The sequence below is a fragment of the Hetaerina americana genome, unplaced genomic scaffold (genome assembly GCF_022747635.1).
Source record: "Hetaerina americana unplaced genomic scaffold, ioHetAmer1.1.p SCAF_9, whole genome shotgun sequence".
NCBI classification, from domain to species: domain Eukaryota; kingdom Metazoa; phylum Arthropoda; class Insecta; order Odonata; family Calopterygidae; genus Hetaerina; species Hetaerina americana.
Window position 1 is genome coordinate 1,152,848 of NW_027287538.1, and position 18,587 is coordinate 1,171,434.

Here is an 18,587-nt window from a genome sequence, read left to right on the forward strand (position 1 = left end):
TCTGGTTGTTTTACCCTTTTCTAATGTTTCCCATTCCCGTTCCCACATATCCAGGAAATACGCTCTTATAAAATTCCTGTTCCTGCTCCATTTCTCAGTTGGAGACAAAGCTACATCTCCCAGAGTAGCCTCTTCCATCTGTTTCATCCGTACCTTGATTCTTCTTTCCTCTATTGAGAACGTTATCGGCTGTATCCCAGTTATTATTTGTAGAGCTTCATTACAGACCGTATTGTAGCTCCCGGATATTGCAATTAGGCAAGATATTTGGGCCTCTTCCAGTTTTCTCCGGATTCTGCTGTAATTGAGTCTCTCTCCCCACACCTCACTGCCGTATGCCAATATTGGGATGGTGACTCCGTTGTATATAGTTCTTAAGCTATTAGTGGTGATGCCAAATCGGTTTCTGAAAGTTAGACGCTGTGGGTGGACCCATAGAAGCAGAAATACTGACAATTTTTCTCAACCCTTACGTCAGGTCCACTGTGTCGCCGTCAGCGGATGTTCTAATTAATGAAAGCAAGAGCATGATATCGCCGGCATGCGGTCTCTCTCTCCAAGAACGGGAGGCGAGCTTGATGAAGGCCGCCCGTGCTGCTATCTGGCGGGAGAGGAGCAAGAAAGCGGCGAGAAAGGCAACCAACAACTATGGTCTCGATTCCCTCATTCGCCGCTTCGAGGGGATTCGCTCTCGCCTTGCCGGTCGACGCCGCTCCTCGTTTCGCGAGCGGGCAGACGGGAGCCATCCACGCCACAGGCAGCCGGACCATTGGAGCCGAGGCGACACTGGAGGTGAGGACACACGTAGTTGTTTTTAATTTTTTCATTTTATAAATGTACCCTGCAGGCCACCGCTAGGGTGCGTGGCAGGGGGTGAATACACACCAGACTAATTTTTCCCCGAACATGACCCTACCGCGGTCGGAAAATGTTGGAGGGGAATCGAAAAAGACCGGCATGGAGTGAGAAAGCGAACGAATCTGGACACATCTTGGGTTTCGCACCAGGCACCTCACGCAGCAAATGCGTCTTGAACGGAGGGCTTTTCGATTTGTGACTTTCCAGATGAAAATTTATAGTTCAAATCAAAATGTCGTCAATCCCTCTTACTACTTCGTCATTTGCCTTTAAGAAACACCAAAAACGTTGAAAATATAATACTCAGACGGGAAATAACCATTTGAAGTTTGGCGTTCAGGCGTCGGACCACGCGAAATTCAGTCTTGAAATCAAGGCGTTCTTCCGAACGCGAAGGTGGTTTGCTTACGCGCGGGACTCGGACGAAGCCGATTTCATTGAAATGCATTCAGTGTGAGGCTCATTCATCTTTGGGTGATGCGCATCGGTTGCGGCCGCAGATTCTGATACCCAGACGGTAGCCTAAGGGTCAATCGCAAGCTCTCTGCGGGATTGCACAAAATTCCTTCAAAATCATCGTACTATTCACGGTGAAATTCACGCGATTGCATCCACGAATGCTTTGTCTCAAGGGACGAGATTTTCCCTTCCGAAGATTTAACTCATAGGGCGGGCAAAGCCCTCTAAACTCATCTATCTAATTGCGGGGACATGTTTAGAGATAGCAGCAACAAGTTAAATTTATTGCATAAAAATTACTTCCAGCTATCGTTCGGCTGAAACGTATTTCGATGTATTTGTTTATTCATTAAATTGAATGCCGAATGAAGAATATCAAACAAAAATATTTCGGTTTTCGATCACCCGAAATCATTGGGCATTGTTTATAAGGACAAAACATTAGGTACTGTTTTTTAATTGAATGATTAGTTGAGAAATAGTAAAATAGGGCTGGTGCGGTGGCTGTGTACGGGATTCCAAACCCGAGGGCCCGGGTTCGAATCCCGAAGGTGACTGAATGTTTCTGTGTGATCAGCCCGATCCCTCCTCCTAGGGGTTCGCGGAGGGCACTTGTTCGAACTGTGGTGTGACCCCTTGGTGCCTTTGTTATTTAGAGTAGGCCAATGATGACACTGGGTTTCCCTTTCTCTGGACGGGATGTGCTCTCGCGAGACACCATCCACTTCAGTCAATCAGAACATTCGTCCTTTCGGTCCTTCGTGGGCGCAGCGGCGGATGTCAAAAAGGCCCCTCGGAAGGGTCACCCAAGGCCGGGTGGGGGGTGATGCAATACGATTTGGTCATCATCTGAGCCAAAATGCCTCGAGTACTTCGCCGTGAGCCAACTTGCACTAAAGCCTCATTTATATCACTGCGTTATTTCCCCTTGCAATCCCAAAACACTCTTTTCTTCGCGGTACACGTGTCAAAATGAGTGATTTATTATCTACTCTATTTTATGCGTCTCCGTGATTCGTTTAAAAACAAAATAAATCGCTAATTAGATGCATAAAAAAGCTATATTAATATTTCGACAGAATTTTACAGCAAATTAATCGACAAATAGGTGATTTTTTGCATCTCAAACTTGGAAACCTTTATTGATGAATAGTCGCATTGGTTCCCTTTGTGGGCAGGAACATTCAATTCACACGAAATGTTCGATGGCATTGTTTGCTATGAGATGCCGGCTCTGATATTCACGAGAGCACGCGTCGCGCGTGAATCGGAAGTTACGTAAGTTTCAGACATTTTGAGAGAAGTCGTAACGTATTTAATCGAATCGATGGTTTGTTGTTTAGAACGCATGCGCGATGATATCAGGCTACACCCCGGCACAACCAGTTACCTTTAAAAGTAAATCCATTAGCAGTATCGAAATAATTCAAAATGGACAGCGATTCAAACGAACAGCGAATGCAACGACACTGAAATGGCACTCAATGACGATTGCTGATGTCATTGGAAACGTTTGAGTTTTTAAGCAAATATTCTGTTATCTCCCATTTTGCAATGCATCCGCGGGTTTTCCACTGGAACCTTTTTCCTCGCATCTGCACGATGGCTGGGCTGGGCGTTATCGCAGAAGAATGAAGAATTTCATTGCGGAAGGAAAAGAAGCCGCGGAGTGGGATTTGGCGCTCGCCTTAAACGTTTCAGGCAACATCGAGCGCTTCGACTCACACCCTTGTTCCTTTTAGATACATGCTACTCTGTGTTTCGAAGTGAGTGGAACGAGAAATCCCGGCGGTTATCCGCCGTTAAATCCGTCTGCGGGCCTCTGTCTCTGTGTCCAGCCATAAACGAGAGGTATTTTCAGAAAAATAATTCCCCACCTACGGGTCATGTTCCATAGAAGGTGTTTTAAATATCTGGTGCATGTTATAATGGGAGGATACAAGAGGCGATTAAATGCGTAACAATTATTCCGAGAATTAACGGAATACCCCGGAGAAAAACAGTTTAAAAAATATATAAATGATACCCGCACCCCGGGTTGTCTTGTGGCGTTTGACTCATATCTAGCTCTCTAGGACCGATGCTCTAAAGAGTCTGACATATGAATTCATTTACCGTTGACCCTCACGTCGGGTAGTCAACCCGAAGATTGATGAAATAGGTCAGGGTTCACCGTGAGAGCAAGATAATGGTAAAGTGGTTGAACCGCGGTTCTAATTTCACCCCTTTTCCCGTTTTCTGCATCAACCGAAGACAGGAAGATAGCTCTGAGAAATGGTTCCAGAAAACGACGAAATGCATCGCCATGCCTGTGATATTTTTTGTATTCTTTTATTTTATAGGTAAACCAAAATGCACTCATTGTCAATGCCCTCAGATCTGATACATTAAACGACATGACTCTTCGGAAACGCCATGATAAAGAAGCCGTAGTCGTACAAAAGGTTTTTTTTATGCATGGGCGATGACATTTCTTATCTTATTGCAAGCTACGCACCGCAAGTGGAATTCGCACACTCGTATGCTCCGCATTTCGTTTGTTCTGCATATGGCTTCCCGGGAAGATCTGCTACCCAAAGAAATCACGCAGATTGAGTGAAGGTGAGGGCGCAAAGAGGGGCGTCACCCGGAATCAAACCCTGGCCTTTCGTCCAACAACCAAGCACTCTACCCAATGTGCCACCACTTCCCCTCGCTGTTAACATTTTATCGTACATTAATGATGTGATTTTTTTCGGGTACCAGGTCTTCCTGGGGAACCATAACCGGCACAATGTATTAAGGAACTGGCCCCCCTACCCTGATGTGTGAATTTTCACACGCCGTATTGGGTTTCGTACTGGGTGATCTCTACCATCACCTACTAAACCGACCTGCGGGTTGATTACTGTGTTTATGGTTTTTATGGTTTAATGATGTGAGTGCACTTTTTTTTGCTATGAGGCGTCGCCATCAGGCCCACACAGCGTCCTTTTCGGAAGCGTGCATTTCTTCTGCTGGCCAATCAACCGCATTTTGCTAATTAACCAACACAAGTTTTACTTCATTTGCCCGTTTCATATTTCATCGTGAGCATTTTAATTTACATTCGTGCGCGATCCTTTTGTTAAAATATTTGTTCCCCAGGTTTGGTCCCTCCCGGGGGGGGGGGCAGGGTTCCCTGTCATTCAAATCGCAGTCGAGACTTCCTTCTGTTGTCTGGGCCAATAAGTGACTCCGTTGTTGGGGTAGTATCGAAGAGAGAGGGGGGAGGGGAGGGGAGGGGAAGAGAGGGGAGGTGGGCTTCACCAAGGGCGTTTTAAGTCTTCGCTTCCCAGCGCAACAGCGAGTCTTCGCGGTCCAGTTGGCAGGGCTGCCAACTGGACCGCGAACGCTGCCGTGGCATGTTCCTTTCTATGTTTGTGTGCACTGTTCGTCTGATATCAATTTGGACTCCGAAGGTGGCTGTTAAGTTGCTCAGAAGATGCCCTGTGTCGCATTTATATGGATGCTTGAACTTTTTCCCTGGTGGTCAGCTTGGGAAGCAACGATCCATGCCACACGGCTCGGGGGATATTAATTTGGGCTCCAGATTTGACCGATTAGTTTCATTCAAGCTGCAATTTTCCAGAGGTATATGAATGTAGGGTCGACGTGGTTCAGGGGTAGAGCGTTTGACTACCATTCGGAGGGCCCGGGTTCGATTCCCGGGCAAGCCTCTCCAAGAACCCTCAGCTGTGTGATTTTTCGGGAACTACAGGTCTTGTAGGTCCTGTAGATGTCTTCCTGGGAAACCATAAACATATAGGGAAAGGAACTGATCCCCCTTATTACCCTTCTCATGTATGAATTTCCACGCCGCATTGGGCTTATAGTCCTGGGTGAACCGACCAAACCGACCTTACAGTCCTCGCCTACCAAACCAACCTTGGGGTTGATTACTGTATTTATGGTTTCTTTTATATGAATGTTATAACCTTTTACAAATTATCAGTATCTTAATTGCTCCAAATCTTCTTTGTAATTACTCAGCGTATTGCTTTTCATTTTTCGTTCCTTCAGGCACTTATTGATACAATCTGAATGACGTGGCGACCTGCCCTGACTTTGTGATAACCTGTCCGAGAGTGGGGAAGGTCGTTTTACTTTCCAGATCACCAAATATTCAAACATGTACACACGCTATTGAGCATTACGTGATTGCAAATAAAGATACACTCCAATGGCCGTAATAAGTTCGCACAACTCGTCTCGCAAAGAAAACTATAACTTTATGGTGATGGTTTGAGGGAAAAGAAATTCCACGACATTGACCAACCACAACCTCTCAACCAGAACACCCTTCTACAGTAGTTTGCGGGAATTTCACTTGCAACAGGAAGTTGTAAGTGAATAAGGAAACGGACACTTTTCCCACAAACCATCGCAACAAATTTAATTTTCTTTTTGGGACGAGTGGTGCCAACTTCTTACGTCCATAGGAGTTTTCCTTTATTTGTTATCCCACGAGGCTGTAGAACTCAAGTTTCCTAGATTTTAAACATTACTTAGAATGAAAATATGGAATTTGTAGTAAATAATACCCTCCATTAATGATTATATGTATAGTCAGTTTTATTCGTTTGATATTAGGCGAATGAATAAAATGAAGAGTTTAAAAAAGCAGCAAAAATCCTTGGCCTCACATACGTACTCGTGCATTACAGTGACCCAGCAAAAAGCTAATATCTTAAAGAAGCTTACTATACGGCGAACAGCATTATCCGTGTTTACCGCCGCACATATTTACTACCCTCGCATGCGTTCTTGGTGGATGGGAGCAATGGATATAATGGGCAGCTCATTAAATATGTATAGCATCTGAAGTTCCCCTTCCGTGGACTTTGAGGTGGTGCAAGGTCTCGTTTGATACGTTGATCTCTAGAAATGAAAATGGCAGGGGCAATGAAAATTGATGGACGATAGGGCTAGAGGGCTGTCTGTCTCTCGCAGCAGCGAGGGGAAAGTGAGTACGCTACGGCAAAGGATGGGAGGGACACCTAATTTCCGTTTCCAATGGGTACCGGAAGCTGCCAGGGGATCCACCCTGCGGTGTCTGCAGCCCCTCGCTCCTGTGAGAGCACCGCCCAGAAGGAACCGTCAGAGTGGGAGGGGCTCTGGTGAAAGGCAGTTGTAGCGCCAGGCGTGAGGTTGTGGCTCATGCTGGCGCCTGCGATGCCGTCGACCGAAGAGATTTTGTAATTTTCAAGGAATCGAACTTGTGTGAAGCGAGGCCGGTGGATGGCGTCTAGGGGGTTGATGTGACTGACGCTGTCGATCTGCAACCTCGTCCCCTTGAGGATTGATCGTGGATCTCCTGTTTGGAGCCGAGTGGAGGGTTCATCAATCAGAGGCTGCGTCACTTCTGCTGGGATATCGGGGCGTCCTTCGCCGAGCCTCGAAGTGTAGGAACCCCCTGAACCGCTTAGGAGTTCATTGCACGTCTGAGGCCGCCGGGCGTGTAGCGGGTAGGGTATTAGAACACTGGAGGGCCTGTTTTATAGATTGAATTGGAGATCAGTGTTAGGGTCTAACAATGGGTCTCTAAACTCCCAACTGCCAAAGAGTTACAAAAATAATAATAATTTCTCTTGTGTTATTCTTGTTGATAGCAGCTCATGGGACATATAGAGAGAAGCGTTTGGCACTTATAACTTGCAGTGTATGTACCTGTTGTTAACTTCTCCATAATTTGAAATATTTTTCGTGTTTATTGGTAACTAAAAATTAAGCGAAGCCAATTTTTACGTTGCATAAATGTAGAATCACCCCCTGCCGCACTCACAAACGGTGGCTTGCCAGGTTGCATGTAGACGTAGAAGAAAATTGCTCCTTTAATGGCCACCCACATTATGAAGACCGAGTTATCGGAATCAGGCGAAAGGTAGTCCACGCAGCGTCTGTTCCTCAGTGAGGCGGCTGCAAAGGCGTTTGTTAAGGCCATTGGCCATTGAGTGATGGTGTCACGTTGAAAACACTATTGAGGAAGGCAACGGGAGACCAACTCAATTACTAATTCCAAGAAAATATGATGGCACTAAATATGCAAATGGGTCCTGGCAACGAAGGGACTCGGCGCACTGGGTACGTACCCAGCAGCGGAAGAGTTAGGGACTCCGCGATTGTCATCACACGTAATCTTTGGGCGACCAAGTTTAAGCCATGAAAAAGCAGACTCAGAAGAGGTCTAAACTGTCAGTATGGGTTCATTGAATGTTGGAAGGAAAATGAGGACAGTGAAGCAAGAAAACTACAGAATATAAAACTGAGAAAGGATATATCGATTGGTTAGGCTAATGTGATAAGGGTAGAAAAGAGAACGGGGATAACAGGAACGATGGCTGCAGAGTAATTTATGGCAAGAGGAGGAGAGTCACCGTGGTCATAGAATAGGAAACCGAGGAATATTCCAGCGTGTAAAGAGGGTGTGATACTATTCTGTTGCTAAACATACGTACAAATAAATCCAACCGATCCAGCCGGGTGTTAATTTCGTCAACTTTACACCTGGAGGAAGAGGTATAGACTTTTTACTATTAATTCTATGAAATAATAAGGAACGTGCTTGGAAGGTCGTAAGGGCTAATCGTACTGGAGATCGGAACGCAGTGATAGGCCAAGGGAGATATCGGAGAGAAATTAGAGAGCACGGTTTAGGAATGAGGAATGATCTCGGAGAGAAAACAGTTAAGTTCTTCTGGAGAAACTGTTCGATTATAATTAACAGTCGGTTCAAGCATAATTATCACAGTGCAGAAGGATAATTTCAAGAGAAACAAGCATGTGCCAGTTAAATTATATCCTAGATCGACGTATATATATATATATATATATATATATATATATATATATATATATATATATATATATATATATACGTATAATTAATATATATATATATATATATATATATATATATATATAATTATTATTATTATTAGGTAATCTACCGGTTAAGGTAGGTTTTTGGATGGAAACAACTACCAAACAAACATTTTATTACTCCTAACAAGACACAAAATCCATCATCCTTCTTTATATCAGGCCCTTCTTCATCTCTGAGTACTTTCTACCTCCCCTCAGCCCGTCCAACATCCCTATCCTGTTCCTTCCCTTTCCTCTTTTGCCAAACATTCTCCCCTCCATCACAGTCTTCAACATCCCACTGCCAGTCAACACCCCCTTCATCCATTTTTCCTGCCTCCATAGGATTGCTCCCAACAAACCCCTCTCTTCGCTCACCATAAAAAGTACTTCCTCCTTTGTTTTCTTCTCTGTCCATTTCACCTTCTCCATTCTTCTCCACACCCACATCTCAAAAGCCTCCAGTCTACGTCTATCCTCCTGCTTCAATGACCACGTTTCCGCGCCGCACATAGCTACGCTCCATATCAAGGCTTTTCGAGTCTTTCCTTAATATCCTTACTCAACGTCCCTGTCATCAACTCCCTCCTCCTTGTGAAATCTCTTTGCCTAGCGCAATACTTCTCCTTACGTCCCTATTACTTTGACCATGTTGGTCCAAAACACTACCGAGATGCGTAAACTGTTTTACCTGCTCTAGTTTTTGCCCTCCTATTTTAATGTTTAGCTTAGCCTTTTACTTTCTAGAATTCGCTTAACCTTTGTTTTATTAATATTGAATCTCATCCCATACCTGTCGCACTGAATTTCCAATTCACTCCGTAATGCTTGCAAACCCTTGGTTGACTGACAAACTAAAGCTTGGTCATTAGCAAACCTAACTAATTTTACAAATTCCCAGCCCACTTTCATTCCTACCTCCAGTTCATCCCATGCCTCTTTGATCATTTCCTCTGCATGCAGGTTGAACAGCAACGGTGATAATGGGCAACCCTGCCTTACACCTCTTCCTAACACTGCCCATCTGGACTCCCCGTTTCCTTATAGTCCTGTAGTCCTCACCTGATTTAGCCTTTACCTTTAACTAAAACTGATCTCACAAAGTCTTCCGGCTAGATTCCTTCCTAATAAATACTATGAATCAGCCCATATTGCCTCTTCCTCCCACATTTCCTAAACATTTCAATAGTTCCGCGGGAATGTTATCCACCCCCATGGCCTTATTTAGTTGCATCTCCCTTAATGCCCTTTCTATCTCATTGTCTAGTACAGGTATGTCTGGACCTAAGCTGTCTTCCTCTACGTCATATTCTTTTTCAATGTCTAACTTTGTTGATCTAAGCTCATTACTATACAGTTCTTCTATATACTCCTTTCATCTCTCTTGGATCTTTCCTGATTCAACTATTACCTTACCCGCCTTATCTGTAACTGTTAGCATAGATCTCCGTTTCTAACTTCCCGATAAAGATTTAACTTTACCGTACAGGGCACCGATTTCACCCTTCCTCTGCAGACTTTCCATACCCTCGCACTGCGTCTTCCACCATGCTTCTTTTGCTTTATTTGTTGCGCGTCTCAATTTATTGTTTAATTCTTTGTACCTCATTTTGCCTAACTCTGTATTGACATTCTTCCATTTTCGCCGCTCATCCATATTTGTAATCATCTCATCCGAGATCCATGGTTTCCTAGTCCTTTTAGTGTTAACGGTTCCAATAGTTTCTTTTGTGGCTTTAGACAACCCTTTCTTGATACTTTCCCATTTTTCTTTGATAGTACTTAGTTCTTTACCATCCTCCATGATTTCCTCCACCGCCTGTTTGTATTCCTTCCTTTTCAAACCATTTAATGCTTCTACATTCCATTCTCTAACTCGCCGCCCCTGCCTTATCTTTTTGAAACGGACGCTACATTTCATAACAACTAAATTGTGGTCAGAGTCCGCATCCGCTCCCGGGAAGCTGTGCGAATTTATCACACTGTCCCTAAACCTGTGCCTAACCAGAACATAATCTAGGGGATACCTTTCTGAGTCACCTAGCATTTTCCATGTATAATTGCGTCTTTTGTTGTGTCTAAACCAAGTGTTGGTGATGACTAGCCCCTGTCTCCTGCAAAACTCAACTGCTTTTTCCCCGCGGTCATTCCTCGTGACTATACCGTAGTCACCAACCTCATCACAATCTCTTACTTCACCTACCGTCGCATTCCAATCCCCCATCACTATCAAATATTTCCCTGCAGGAACACACGCGATTATGTAGTCTTACTGATCGTATATCCTATCGACCTCTTCTTTCTGATGGTTACTCGGTGGCATGTATACCTGAATAATAACCAAGTTCGTCGGTTCTGCTTTTATCTCTACTAGTAGTATTCTGTCCGTTACCTGCAATATGTTGACTACGCTTCTTCCTACGTTTGCATTTAATACTATGGCAACCCCTCGTTTGCTCTCGTCCCCGCCGCTTTATATTATTCTATACAGATCACTCCAGTAATCCCCGCTATCCTTCCATCTCACCTCACATAGACCGAATAAAATATTTATATTTTCCCTTTCCATCTCTTGCTTAACATTCTCCAATTTCCCTGTTCTCATCATTGTCCTACCATTCCACGTCCCTATTCTAACTAATTTGGTCTTCTTCTTCTTCGTCTTCTGCCCTGCTGCTGCTGGTTTTCCCTTGCAAGGGTTTCGTGGGATCACGACCGCGGAAGCCTTGCCTCCCCCCTGCCGGGCACGACACACGGCCGATTGGGCCGAGCTCCGTAGCTGCCAGGACTCAAAATCTCTGTATTGTCCATCACATAAATCTTGGGAATGATAATTGGGGTGGTTTCCCGTTGCCTTCCTCAAGTGTTTTTAACGTGACGCCATCACTTACTAGCCGCCCCCCTGGTGTCAGATGCCATTGCAGCCGCCTCACTGAGGAAGAGGACTACCTGCGTGGGCTACCTTTCGTCTGGCTCCTATCCTTCGACCTATCTGGCATGGGTGACCCTACCAGGAGCAATTATTATTACTCCCGCCAGCACACCTCTAGGGGTCATCGGAGCGCGCAAGCCCTTCTACCACCTCAAGGTTGTAGCCCAGGGATGCGGAATGTGTGTGTGTGTGTATATATATATATATAATATATATATATATATATATATATATATATAATATATATATATACATAAATATATATATATATATTTTATATATATACACACACACACATTCCGCATCCCTGGACTACAACCTTGACGTGGTGGAAGAGCTTGCGCGCTCCGATGACCCCTAGAGCTGTATGTATATATACTGTATACGCCTTCCCCACCTCTATTGTGTTCGTCCTTTATGTGTGTTCCTATCCCTTTTCCTTATATCTGTTTCTGTATATATGAGTATTTATTCGCCGATTGGCGGGATTTCGTGTTTGAATGTGTATATATATATATATATATATATATATATATATATATATATATATATATATATAGGTAGATAAATAGAGGATAATCGAAACATATGAGTCGTGTGTGGCGCGTGGGTCGATTCGGATCATAATTTAGCTCTGATAAAGTTGAATTTGCAAATCCAAATGATTGGGAGGGAAAGGAAAGTGTCCACTTGGAATATTGAATATTCAACAGACGTGGTTAATAAGTATCGAGAACAGCTAAATAAACATTTAATAAGGCTAGGGTATCGAAAACAGATGGGGAAATGTGGGTGGTGCCTGTGGAAAACCATTATATAATATGCATAGAAAACCATTACAACAGTGTGACGGAGAACTGCAAATGTCAAAGGTGTCAGCACGCTTGGTTCCTTGACCGCTGACTCCTTTTCAGAAGCAAACACGGCGCGATCTGCAATCAAAGCGATATGGCTTTAAAGTTTTGCCACATCCGCTCTATTCTCCTGATCTCGCAGTCAGTGACTTTTTCCTATTCGCGGAATGCAAAACATCATTGAGAAGTCGGAGATGGGAGAGCATAAATGGCGTCATTCAAGAAGTGGAACAATGGTTTTCAACGCGACCATTGTTGCTATTCCATTGTTCCAACAATTATGGAACCATTACGACCTTTGGAATGTCAAGAAACGCTCGAAGAAATGTTTAACTCTGGAATTCAAGTTCCTATCTCGATCATATTTTAGTGATGATTTAAAGTTTACGATACTCCCTTACAAACATGAACACATCCATGGAATAGAGAACATACCGCCACTTTTCAATTGAGACTTTTCATCGCAAAATCTGCCTGCATGCCTTTATTTTTCCATATTTAACCGAACCAACTCCTGTGGATAACGTGGCGCTCTCTAGAGAGACACAGCCTAACTACCTAACGTAACATCTGCGGTGCATTGGCTTGCTTACAGAGCACACACACCCTCCACAGGATCTTGGAGCTGGTTAAATATTGCATAGCCATACATAACTTCGATAACCATAACAAATGCTATGCGCAATGCGAATAAAATCTGTTTCTCTCGAATAATTCATCAGTGGTTTCCTTCATTCGAAGGTGTGGGCCGAAGCGCGCGAGTGCATTGGCATCATGACGTCCCCGGGCCGCCTCCGCGTATTGGTGGTGGGCGCGGGCCCCGCGGGCCTCTGCTCCGCCCGGCACATCCTCGCGTCGGGGCCTTCCTCCCCGGGGTCCCCCCTCTTTGAGGCCCCGCTCGTGCTGGAGCGATCGGGGTCCATCGGAGGCACCTGGGTCTACGGTGAGACGCCACTCTACAAGAGCCTCAGGTATAAAGAAAGTCAAGTGGAGGCCTTTGGGTCAGCCTCACTTCTGTCAGCAAGGGAAATTTACATATTACTCAAGTTCTCCATGCAATTGCTCAGATTAAACCGAAAAAAGCGCCAGGGCATGACCAAATCCACGGCCTTGTTATCAAAAAACTTGTTAGCACCATAACAAGTTTTCTAGCAAATATTTATAACGACTGTCTGCGGCTATCATACGAGGGTCATCCGGAAAGTAGTACCCGTTCGTGCCGCATGAAGTGCTGACGACGCGAGTAGCCGCTGGACGAGGTCAGATAGCTTCAGTGGCTTGTCTGCCTTCTCTGAGCCAAGTTGCGTGACGCTAGCATTGCCTGTGTTGTTTCTGTGATTGTTTACAATGTTTAAAAAAATTGAGAACGCCGCCAGTTGTGAAGTGAGGGCAGTGATTAAATTCCTCAATGCAAGAAACGTTCGCCCATGTGATATTCATCGCCAATTAAAGGAGGTGTATGGAGACAATGTAATGGACGAGTCGTCTGTTCGGCGGTGGTGTCGCAACTTCAACATGGGGAGGGGGAACACACACGACGATGAGCGTTCGGGGAGACCGTCTGTCATTACAGACCAACTGGTGAGCTCAGTTGACGAATTCGTGAGGAACGATCGGCGCGTCACAATTGATGACATCTGTGAGCATTTTCCCAATGTTTCTCGAACAATTGTTCATGAAATTGTTAAACACCATCTGCATTATGCAAAAATTTGTGCAAGATGGGTCCCTCGCGTATCTCAATGAGCTGGCGGCGAAGGACTATGCAGCAGGAATACAGAAACTTGTCACACGTTATGACAAATGCCTTAATTTGCTTGGAGATTATGTTGAGAAGTAGTTTAAAGTATCCTCTTTCAAATAAAATTTTTTATGTTTGTTAATATTTACTTTTGTGTCTTTATTTCACGAACGGGTACTACTTTCCGGATGACCCTCGTACTTCCCCGACACTTGGAAATCAGGGACCCTACATGCCATTTTAAAATCAAAAGAAAAAGACCATTCAGATTCCAGCTCTTTTTGCCCTATCACACTCCTCCCTGACCTAGGGAAAATATTTGAAAGATTAATTAAAGAGAGAATACAAATAATTCGCGAGGACACGCTATATCATCCTTATCAATACGGCTTCAGGAAAAACCGAAGTACATCAGATGCAATCAAGGCCCTCTTAAATAACTTAAATAATCAAAGTAAATATACATTAGTGGTTTTCATTGACATAAAAGGTGCATTTGACTCTGTTTGGTGGCCTTCTGTCCTTCAGGAGCTGAAAACACTAAAAATTCCAACTAGACTCTTTTCAAATTACTTTACTAATAGACAGGTCGTATACAAAATGAAAACTATTTTAACAAAGAAAATCCTCACCAGGCCCACATTAATTTCATAGCCAGCAAAACCAAAATAATTTTTCAAGCTGCCCGTAGGTATTGCAAAACTAATTTTGGAACGGACTCCCTTCAATTGATATACAAAGCTGTAGCAATACCCATTGTTACCTACGGCTGCTCCATTTGGGGTCATAAGGTTAACTACAGCAGAATCGAAAGAAAACTTAGAGAAGCACAAAGATCCTGCCTCTTAGCAATTAGCAAAGGTTATTCGACAATCAGCACGGACGCACTGTTTAACTACCGGACAACCACCTCTAAAATACGAGGTTATGGAGAGAATTAGCATAATCGAAGTCAAATCGGGCCAACACAATCACGCCCTAAGCAAAAAACAATTAAAAGAAATACTCAGGGAACAAACAATTCGTCAGTGGAATAAAGACTGGCTGAATTCCGATAAGGGTATTCACACTTAAGAAATATTCCCAGACGTCATTGAAAGGCAAAATATAAAATTCAAGCTAACTAAGAAAGCGACGCAACTCCTATCAGGGCATGGAAATTTTGGACACTACCTCAATAGAATAGGAAAATCAAGGGCTAATCTATGTAGTACCTGCCTAACAGAAGACACCGCTAAGCATAGAATAGAGGAGTGCCTACAGTATGAAAAACCCAGACATGAAATTTGGCACAGCATGACTTATAAGAAAACCAAGATGCGTGAGATTGTGCTATTTTGCCTTAAGCATAACAACGACCAATTATTTAAAATGGTGCAATGAAATTTGATAATTGTAGTGACATTTGAAGTTGGTAAATTAAAAGCTTGATAAAGCTAGTAATTGTATTGCTCGTTTATTGTGTAAATAAAATTGTATGTAATTGCTATCTTAAGTTAACGTGTACTATTTTGCCTTATATTACTCCAGTACAAACCATCAGGCAGTATTATCATTATTATTAGATAATCTACCAGTTAAGGTAGGTTTTGGGTAAACACATTTTCCAATTAAATATTTTGTTTATCTTAACAACACACAACCCAACATTCCACTTTAAAACAAATCCCTCTTCAATTCCACATATACTGCCTTCATCCACCTAACATTTCTATCATGCTCCTGCCATTTCCTTGTTTGCTTAACATTATCCCCTCTATAACAGTCTTCAAAATCCCACTGCCTATTAATATGCTTTGCATCCGTATTTTCTGCCTTCTTAGGATTTCTCCCTACAATCCCCTCACCTTGACTACCATACCTAGTACTTCCTTAGCCTTTCCTTAACATCCCTACTCAACGTCCCTGTCATCAACTTCCTCCTACCTGTGAAAGCTTCTTTGCCTAGTGAAGTGCTTCTCCTTACGTCCCTACTACTTTGACCATGTTAGCCCAAAAATGTCCCACTTGCTATAGTATTTTCCCTCCTATTTAATGTTTAGCTTAGCCTTTTTCTTTCTAGAAAATCTTTTGTTTATTAATATTAATTCTCATCCTGTTTCTATCGCACTGAACTTCCAATTCACTCAGCAATGCTTGCAACCCCTTAGCTGACCGTCAAACTAAACCTTGGTCATCAGCAGACCTAACTGATTTTATGAATTCCCCACCAACTTTCATTCCTACCTCCAGTTCTTCCCATGCCTCTTTAATCATTTCCTGCACATATACGTTGAACAACAACGGTGATCATGGGCGAACCTGCCTTACACCTCTTCCTAACATTGCCCATCTGAACTCTCCATCCCCCACTTGCACCTGAATAGTCTGAGACATGTAGAGGTTGCGGATTAGCCTCTTATATATTCCTATTTTCTACAATATTCTCATTAGTTTTTCCCAATTCACTCTATCAAATGCTTTTTCGAAACGAAACAGGCAATTCCTGGTTGTGTTCTATATTCCTCTCCATTAGTGATCTCGTTACTGCAATGGCATCACCCGTGCCTCTCCCCTTCCTAAATCCAAACTGATCATCCCCTAAGTAAACATTTGCCCTACTCTCTATCCTTTTGTTGATGATCCTGAGAGCAACTTAACATGCATTGTAAATCAAACTTAATATTCTGTAGTCTTCACCTGGGGTAGCCTTTACCTTTTCTGGAATAGGAACGAACACTCATCTCAAAAAGTCTTGCTCATAGATACTACAAATCAGTCTATATATGGTCTTCCTCCCACATTTTACTGAAACTTTTAGTAGTTCCGTAGGAATTTTATCCACCCCCACGGCCTTATTTGATTTCTTCTCCTTTAATGCCCTTTCTGTTTCATCGTCGTGTATGCCTGGACTTAACCTATCCTCCTCTACGTCATGTTCCTTTTCCATCTCTAACTTTGTTGGCCTAAGTTCTTTACCATACAGTTATTCCATATATGCCTTCCATCTCTCTTGGATCTTTTCTTTTTTAACTATTATCTTACCTGACTTATCTCTAAATGTTAGATCCTCCCTTCTTACTTCCCGATAGTGATTTAACCTTGCTGTATAGTGCACCAATTTCACCCCTCCTCAGCAGACATTCAATATTCTCTCACAGCGTCTTCCACCATGCTTCTTTTGCTTTATTTGTTACCCATCTCAAATTTATTTAACTCTTTGTACTTCCTTCTGCCAAAATCTGTATTTTCATTCTTCCATTTCCTTTTCTCATCTATCTTTCTAAACATCTCATCCGGGTTCCACGGTTTCCTTGTCCTTTTCCCATTAACAGTTCCTGTTATTTCTTTTGTCACTTTCGATATCCCTTTTTTATGTTTTCCCATTTTTCCTCGATAGTACTCAGCTCTCTACCCTCATCCATGATTTTCTCTACTGCCTGCTGATGCTCCTTTCCTGTCAATCCATTTGATGCTTCTATATTCAATTTGCTAACCTTGCTTGGGTCTTGCTCTTCTTGTCCATCCATTTTGCTTTTGTTATACTTCTTCAAATCCACATTTCCATTGCCTCCAATGGGGTCTCATCCTTTTTCCTAGTGTCCAAGTTTTGCATCTGTATAACAATGTGCTCTTGATAAACATTTTTGCAAAGTATTTTCCAATTTTCAATTTCATGTGTTTGATAATGCTCTAGTAATACTAATTACAAGCTGAACAAAGTGTGAAAGTCGCACTTCATGTCTAATTGTGGGGTGGGATTTGCTCCTCCCATCGATCTGTATGCAGTTTCCGAAGAAAATTTGGAATACATAAAATCCCCCAGTTTGAGTAGTTTCAGGCCTGATGCAGTGGAATTTGAACATAATAAAAAAAGATATTGATTCTTTTCCACTAGATATCTAGTGGATAATTATTGCCATCTTTTCTTTATAATCTCCCAGTTTGGTTGGAGAGGGGTTGCCCACAGGTATCCAAGGCCATCATTGAATCTAGACCCTCTCATTACTTACACTGTTAAATTTGTCATTAAGGTCCGCTAGTATCTCTATGACTTTCCATTTCCTATCTGCCACAGCAGACATATCGTCCGCAAACCTGATACATTCCACTCTTTTACCACATGTGTTCACTCCTATATTTCCATCAAAGCATGCCATTACTATCTCCTCCAAATATATGTTAAATAAGGTTGGTGACAAGCGGCATCTTTGTCTAATATCCCTACCTATTCTTATCTAGTCTGTCAACCTGCCTCCCATTATTACTTGTCTTTCTCATTGAGACACAGGAATCTTATTAGTCTTCAACTTTTACATATTATTAGTACTAGCTCCCACTGCCTTTGCTGTCAGCCTCAATGTAACCATTGCCCCCCCCCCCCTACCATGACAAGGTGCTAACCTGCCAGGTGGTTTCATATGCCAGATCATACGAAATATGTCACGTGTATCCTCAAGTCTGAGCCTGGCAAAATCATTCTGAGATAACAGGGTCAAGATGCTGAGCACATGTGTGGTTTAGTGTATTGCACAGTTGTGTGCCATTGCTGCCCGACTACGGGTATACTCTATTCAGCATTGTAATGCATGCTTATTGGAAGAGCATTGCTTGACAGGTTGCAATTCATGAGGAAAATACAAAATCAAGCTACAATGGCGCATGCCTTTCTGCACTGCAAACTTGCTAATGACATGAAGGCTCTCTGCAGGACCAACCTACCAGTGGAGATCATGTCATTTTTGGACTTCCCTCTTGAGGAACCTGGGGAAGAATCATACGTCCACCACACAAAAGTCTTGCAGTACCTCGGTGAATACGCAGAGCACCATGGCATAAAGAAATGCGTGAAGGTATGTAAGAAAGGGTTCATATTATTGAT

At 43.1% G+C, this 18,587-nt stretch overlaps 1 protein-coding gene across 1 annotated transcript in view; it reads left to right on the plus strand.

Annotated features, from left to right (window-relative positions):
- Positions 1-664: 664 nt before the first annotated feature.
- LOC139698934 (uncharacterized) overlaps positions 665-18,587 on the plus strand; it is a 33,781-nt gene continuing 15,858 nt past the window's right edge. Inside the window, exons 1-3 of the mRNA XM_071597893.1 lie at positions 665-792; positions 12,727-12,956; positions 18,417-18,558. Coding sequence (XP_071453994.1) covers positions 12,760-12,956; positions 18,417-18,558 — 339 coding nt within the window. The 5' untranslated portion in view covers positions 665-792; positions 12,727-12,759. The remainder of the gene's footprint in view (positions 793-12,726; positions 12,957-18,416; positions 18,559-18,587) is intronic.